Source organism: Trachurus japonicus, chromosome 17, assembly GCF_045865225.1.
Source record: "Trachurus japonicus isolate A0001 chromosome 17, Traja_1.0".
Lineage (NCBI taxonomy): Eukaryota > Metazoa > Chordata > Actinopteri > Carangiformes > Carangidae > Trachurus > Trachurus japonicus.
In genome coordinates, this window is record NC_140923.1 from 10015017 (window position 1) to 10022281 (window position 7265).

General features: G+C 44.0%; 1 protein-coding gene across 1 annotated transcript in view; it reads right to left on the bottom strand.

Annotated features, from left to right (window-relative positions):
- The window catches only part of LOC146970108 (zinc finger E-box-binding homeobox 1-like), a 100360-nt gene extending 94191 nt beyond the window's left edge, over positions 1-6169 (bottom strand). The window contains exon 1 of the mRNA XM_085803852.1: positions 6051-6169. Within this exon, the coding sequence (XP_085659978.1) occupies positions 6051-6108 (58 nt within the window). The 5' untranslated portion in view covers positions 6109-6169. The remainder of the gene's footprint in view (positions 1-6050) is intronic.
- Positions 6170-7265: the final 1096 nt, after the last annotated feature.

A 7265-nucleotide genomic window follows, 5' to 3' on the forward strand; every position in this document is an offset into this window, starting at 1 on the left:
AGTTCAGTGGTGTCTCTAAGGATTCCAGTCATGTACCATCGATATTTGATTGTTTTCTGACTGTTTGTTGTGGTTGAAAGAATTGCCCCCATAGGTTAGCGTTGTTGCTATCCCTAGCGCCGGGTAGCCATGGTGTAACTCCGGTTTGCCTGCATCAATTTTCAATTTTAGTCGCGTTTTTTGCTCCAACCAACACTGGGTGACCATCAGGACAACGATTTAGGGGTCAAAAATGGCCGGAATTCTCCTTTAACATGAGGTGGAGCCGATCATGGGACCAACACAGCTGCAGGTAAACAAGAACAACACGGACGACGTAGTAGTAGTAGTAGTAGTCTTCACTTCCATGTACACGTTTAAATTGAGGCTACAACAAACAGGTGTAGTGTTGGGATAGAAGTGAAAGTTTCGGGGGCGTCTAGTCGACTGTCTGTAGGCCGACATCAAGACGTGTGTGTGTGTGTGTGTGTGTGTGTGTGTGTGTGTGTGTGTGTGTGTGTGTGAGGCTTTTTCCAGCGACACGTTTACAGTGTGTGGGCCTGGTGGGAAATCATCTGTGTAAAGAAGCAGCGCCGGGCCAAATGACTGTCAACCATCATTAACACCAGGCAGGTTAGGCTTTGTTTGTTTGTTTGTTAAGCTCAGCGAGAACATAAAAAAATAAAATAAAAAAAGAAGTGAAAAAATAAATGGGGGGGGGGGGGCACACAATGTAACAGCTCAGGGACACAGGAAAATGAGTCTCAGGCCTCTTTCAAGCCAAACTCCGACGTGGCTCATTACGGAGGAAGATCACACAACTCAAAGCACAAACGCAAAGGTTTCATGCTGCATATGAAAGGATTATGGGATGTCGACACCTGACTGCTGCCACTGATGCTCTGGAATAAAACATGTACCAAGGACAAAAAAGTCTGATGCTGCTGCTGCTGCTGCTGCTGCTGCTGCTCACATCCAGGTTTTCCTTTCATGTGGCCCTAACTAGTCTGAACACCAGAGGAGTTCACACAGCAACGAGCTCACACACCCAGAGCTCATCTACATCCACCACCGTCATGGAGTAAAACAAAAACAAAAAAAAACTCTGCAGAGGACGGCTGATGACCTCACCTCTCTGATAACCATCTGCTAATGACGTCGTTGACAGTTCTGCTTCACTTCAAACACGACGCGTGAATTTCAACTTCAAGAAAAAACATTCTTTATAGATGACAACATGGTTTGAACTCCAATGTGCTGCTCTTATTTATCTTTACCGGGCGGTCGTATATCGGTCACTCAAAGTGCTTTACAACAACTGTATCACCAGGGCCGGCCCAAACCTCCATGGGGCCCTAAGCAAAATCTTTATTTTGGTGCCCTCTATTACTGCCAATAATACTATTTCATTTTTTACTCTGTCATTACGAATCATCATATCCCGGCAGGTTTTTACCCATCTATGGTTTTTATTCTGAAATGGCACCAAATTTAACTAAAAGTGCAGCCTGGGGTTGATTTACATTTAATCTTCAAATTGATATAGTATTTGGATACTGAATGCCACCTCGGTCGACTAAAAGTAACAAAATAAACCAACAGACAATGCATTTACTGTAAACACATCATCTGGTTTTTAATTTTTTTTACAGAAAAGTGCAACAACAATTTGAAATGCAACAATAATTAAAGTTTTTTGTAATTACGCAGTGTTTCTATAAGGATCGACAAAAGTTACGCACTACAATTTTAAAAAGTTACTTGCATTTTGGGGGCCCCCCAATAGTCACGGGGCCCCAAGCAGGTGTTTAGTTCGCTTATGCCTTGGGCCGGCTCTGACTGTATCATGACGCTTCAACGGCTGGGGAATCGAACCACGGACCCTGTGGTTATAGTGGATGACCCACTTTCACCCCCCTTGATATGAGCCACAGCTGCTTGGTCATAATAGTTTTTTACAGCCACACAATATGATCATGGACCGGTGTCACACACATACAGTACATAACACAAAAAAAGCAGTTTTAAGTCATCACCATGAAAGTTTAGGACCCTGATGAACGGACTAATGATAATTAGATTCAACCAATACTAAAAAACAAACAATATATTTGCAGCCTGAACCAATTATCCACTAAATTAGGCAGACTTCAAAGCTGATTGATGGTTCCAGCTTCTCAAATATGAGGGTAAATATAAGTAGGATGTTAAATCTCAGGCTTTTGAACCACTGATCAGATACTTTATGACAATAAAAGAGATCAACACTGATTACTGAGACAATAATTAGATGATAACTGACTCTTCTTCTTCTTGTTATGACTAAAACCATCTATGGTCACCTGAGGCAGCCCAGCTGTTCCCAGATATATTAATAAAGTCCATGCAGAGCCACATATAGACGTAAATGTGCACGTGGACATATGAAGTGTTGGATTAAAGCTTCTGTGACACTATAATAACAGCAACAACAAAAAACAGTAGGTATGAGCCGCCTCTGCTGCTGGTGAACAGACTGGAGGTCATGGTGCATTAACACACACTAATGTTTGGTACATCAGCTCTTTTGAAATTCAAAGAGGTGAACGAGCTGTGAAGGAGCAGCGTGTGCGTGCGTGAGTACGTATGTGTGTGTCATGTGGATTGAAAACTAATAATAACACACACACACACAGGGCCGGCCCCTGGCATAAACACTCTATGTGGTTGTTTAGGGCCACAGCCGTTAGGTGGGGGGCCACATGATCAGAAAGGTACCGGGGTTCATCAAGTCATTTAAACATCCTGAGGTCTGCACGTGCACGCTATGAGCTTTATATGTAATGTGAAGTCAATATTCAGCTTCTTTTATCTCACATTTGACGGAATGACAACATTTGTGCTCAAAAAACAATCTTACAAAATGTCATTTTAGACTTGTTTTCTACACTTATCTATTACTGTATTCATATCCTATTTCAAGCACCAAAACAGTTCATTCTCATGACTGAAGGAGTGTTTTCACAAGGGATTTGAATTTTTTTCAAAAAGCAGACCTCAAATTTCCAGCATTTGTCCTAAATTATTTCTTTCTACAGTGTTCTAGGACAAATTGGCCTCAGTGTGCTTACAGCAAACTTTACTTTATGTAAAAGTAGAGAAAATGGCCTCAAACCTCAGAGGGATAAACACGTCTGTATTCAGTTTTAACCAGTGATTTGGTGTTTGCGCTTAGAGTGCAGGGCCACAAACAAAAACCTTGTTTAGGGGGCCACCAACATCCTAGAGCCGGCCCTGCACACACACGTTTGAAGTAAGGCAGGTTGAAAATGAAACAAAACCAAAAAAAAAAGAAAAACGATGAGTTTCACTCTCATCTGCTCATGTCCGTGTCGCTGTGAGTCACCGTCACAGCAGCAGCGGCTCTAACACCGTCATCTCATTTCACCTCGTTTTTTCTCTCTTCTTCTTATTTGAAATCTACCTAAAACAAGACACACGGGGACGCCCCCCACACACACACACACACACGCACATACACACACACCCCGTGCACTGCCAGAATATCGCGTGGAGAAATCGGTGAAATGACACCTTCATAGGTGTTGCATCACCTTGCCGTATACCTGGCTGTCTACGGTCCAGGGAAAAAAAAAAAAAAAAACCCACAGCAACAACCCCGCCTTCACTGCAGTAATGGGGACTGACCGCCATTCCCTTCCGCGCGCACACACACACAAACGCACACACAAACGCACACACCGCTCAGGAAATTGTGTAACGAATTACCGCAACACAATAGATGGAAACGAACAGGTTTTGACGGTGAGGAGGGGGGGTAACAAGAGGTAGAAGCACTTTATGCACACACACACAGTGATCTGCACGGGTGCACGCGACCATATGAGTCCAATCAATCCACACACACACACACGCGCGCGCATACACATACACAACAACAACAAAAAAATGCATAAAAGGAGAGATAAGACATGCACAAGTGGGTCAGAAATGCGTGTCGATCGGATAAATCCCGCGAGATTGAAGGGAAGGGAGGCGAGCATCCATCCATGCGAAGGTAAGGGGAAGGAAGGAAGGAAGGCTGCACGGTGAAAACTAAAAAAAAAAAAAAAAAAATCATCATCTACCTGCACAAGTTGACATTTCCTGGCTCCTCACGAGACACTAACGGAGCGAAAACGACGAGCAGGTCCTCGTTTAGAGCCCAGCAGGTGATCTGTGTTTATGTCCAGGCCATCAGACCCGTTATCCTCCGTTCAGGTAAACATGATGGTGATGATGATGATGATGATGATGATGATGGTGATGGTGGTGATGAGGATGATGATGATGAAGGCTGCTGCACGGACGCACAGAGTCACCGTCGTGTCGTCAGCAGCAGCAGCAGCAGCAGCAGCAGCAGGAGGATTAAAGGTGCTTTCCAACCCCCTCGGCTCTCTCACACACACGCATCATGCCTCATAACGGTGTCCGAAAATATATATTTATATATTTATTATAGGTTTACCTTTATTTTTATTGGTGGATGCGATGGGAGAGGAGGAGGGAGGGAGAGATTGGAGGGAGGGAGGGGGGAGTACAGGTAAGAGCCCGGCCAATCAGCGTGTCTCATCCTCCTCCTCCGTGAGGGGTTGTCTACATTTAAAGCAACGTGTAAATGTCTATTTTTATTTTTTATTTTTTATTTTTTTAACTTCATAACAGGTGGATCAGAAAACACCTCAGCCCGCATGCACCTATACTCTGAAATCACAGTTCCGGTTTGGATACGATCCCTAGTAGCCTATTACAGCTCTATTACGCCTGAAGGGGGAACAAAGTGTATAAAAAATGAAATAAATATAAAAAAGAGTGAACGCCTGCATCCGTAAATCGTATAAATCCGTTATTCCCCAGCGTGCACCGGTGCACACAGGTGCAAAGAGGGAAAAAACGCAACAGAAAATACTGGATTGTTCAATATAAACTACGAGGAAGCACGTGCATAACTGTGCCAAATCTACTTTTTTTTTTTTTTTTTTTCATCAACAATGCAGTTTCCGCTCTTCTTACCTTAACTACAGAAGCATGTGGTGCTGCTGTTGCAGTTGGAGCAGGGAGGGGTGAACTGGAGATAAAATAAACATCCCATCGCTTCTTCTTTGCCATCACCACCGGCTGTAGTGGTGCTGGTGGAGGTGGCGCGAGACAGAGAGAGAAGGAGAGAGCTCGTGCGATTCGATTTCGAACGTCCGGCCGTTAAAAAACAAAACGGCCAAAAAGTTGAGTTCTATTTTTTGATTTTTTTTGTTTTCAACGGACAAAACTGAACCGTCCTGAGCTGTAGCCGACAGACCGAGCGACTGACTGACTGACCGAGCCCTGCCTGCAGTCAGCGAGCAGCAAAGTTAGCATGAAACTAATCCAGGCAACAACAACCTCGCCCTAAAAAAAAATTACAAAAACCATCCACTGACTAAACTAAACTAAACAAACCCAAACGCTGCGACTGAACTGCTGCTGCGGCCACGTTGTTGTTACGGTGAAAGCCCCGCAACCTGCCGCCAGCCAACAGTTAGACAACTACTAGACTACTAAGAAGACAACCGAACCGTGGGTGGGAAAAAGTGGCTAGAAAAGAAGTGGAGCAACAACAACAACAAAAAAAAGAAGACGAAGAGGGAGGGGAAAGTGTGTAAAAGTGTCCAGAAAATAAAAATAAAAGAGGAAAAAGCGATAAAGTATGAAGCGCTTGTTAATAATACTACTATTATTATTATTATTCCAGCCTAACGGGCGGATAACGGTCCACCCAGGCAGGCAGGCGGCCGCATGCACCGCTAGGCGGAGGGGGAGCAGCAGAGCAGCAGCAGCCATCATCCAGGTATAACGGTACAGCGCCGTTATGAACACACTGGCTGCTGCTAGGACCAAATACTCCCACAAACTCCAGCCAAACTCACTCCCAAACTAAAAAAAGTCTCTTGGAGGACTTGAGGGGGGAAAGAAAGAAGCAGCAGCAGCAGCAGCACCGACCCCGGCCAGGCTGGTGCTGCTGCTGCGGTCGGTTACACGGAAGAGTTGGGACTTACCGCTGCTTCTCTTCGGGTTCGCCTGTTTTCTGCGCTTACACCTGGGGCCATCCGCCATGATCCTCTCGCTGAGTCTGAAACACAGCCGCTCAGAGTCACCTCCTCCCTCCTCCCCTCCCCTCCCTCCCTCCCCCTCCTGTCTCTCTCTCTCTCTTTCTCTCTCCTTCCTCCCCTCTCTCTCTCCCCCCCCCCCCTCCTCCTCCTCACCCTTCTCACCCCTCCCCTCCCTTCCCCTCCCCTGCTGTCCGCTTTACGACATCACCTTCCCCCTGCACCTGGTTTGCGACACCCTGGCCCGCCTTTACGGCATCACCTTCTCAAAACACCTCAGCGCCACATGGCCCCTCCTACTGGCCGCACATGGCCGTGTGATGGTGGTCTGCTCTGGTCCCACAGCTCTCTGGAGCAGGGGTCGGCTGGGGACTCACACGGTTCCTGCTCGCTGCTAAATAACAGCCCAGAAATATATATATTTATATTTATATTAAACTATATATAATTACATATATATAACAGCAAGGTGGAGGAGTAGAAATGTAACCTGAGAGAGAGGAAATACAGGCACATTGTAGGCCTCTGTGTGTGTGTGTGTCAGAGAGAAAGTGGTGGACCAAGTGTAAAAATAAAAAATACCAGTGTGTTGACATTAAAAATCCTATTTAAATAAGAACAGCCTGCAGAAATAATCTCTATAAAATGTAATTAAATGATCAAAAGTACAAGAAGGCCTAGTTATGCTGCATAGTTAGTGATATTATAAGTCAGTGACATGTTACAAACTACTTTAGAGTTTATTCATCATAGTTTAGTCCAGTGTTTTGGGTCACTAAGTAACTCAGATGGGTCAGGAGATAATTAATTAAGGTTGGGAGAGAATAAAAACATGTAGGCTATTTGTATATTATTTTATTGTCAATAAAATATATTTAAAACAACTTACTACTGTAACTTGTCCATTCATTCAAATAGCCTAGATAGATATGTCAAATAAATAAATTAAAAAAAAAAATAATAATAATAATAAAAAGTAACAATGTGGAAAAGATACTTAATGTATCCAGACATAACCATGAAATGTTTGGTAGCCTACTTATGCACAAACATGACGAGATATTCTGCCAATTATCGATACTTTGATATATAACAACAGTTTTATATGCAAATATGAAGTGGAATATGAAAAGAATACTCAAGTAAAGTACAAGTAGTGACACC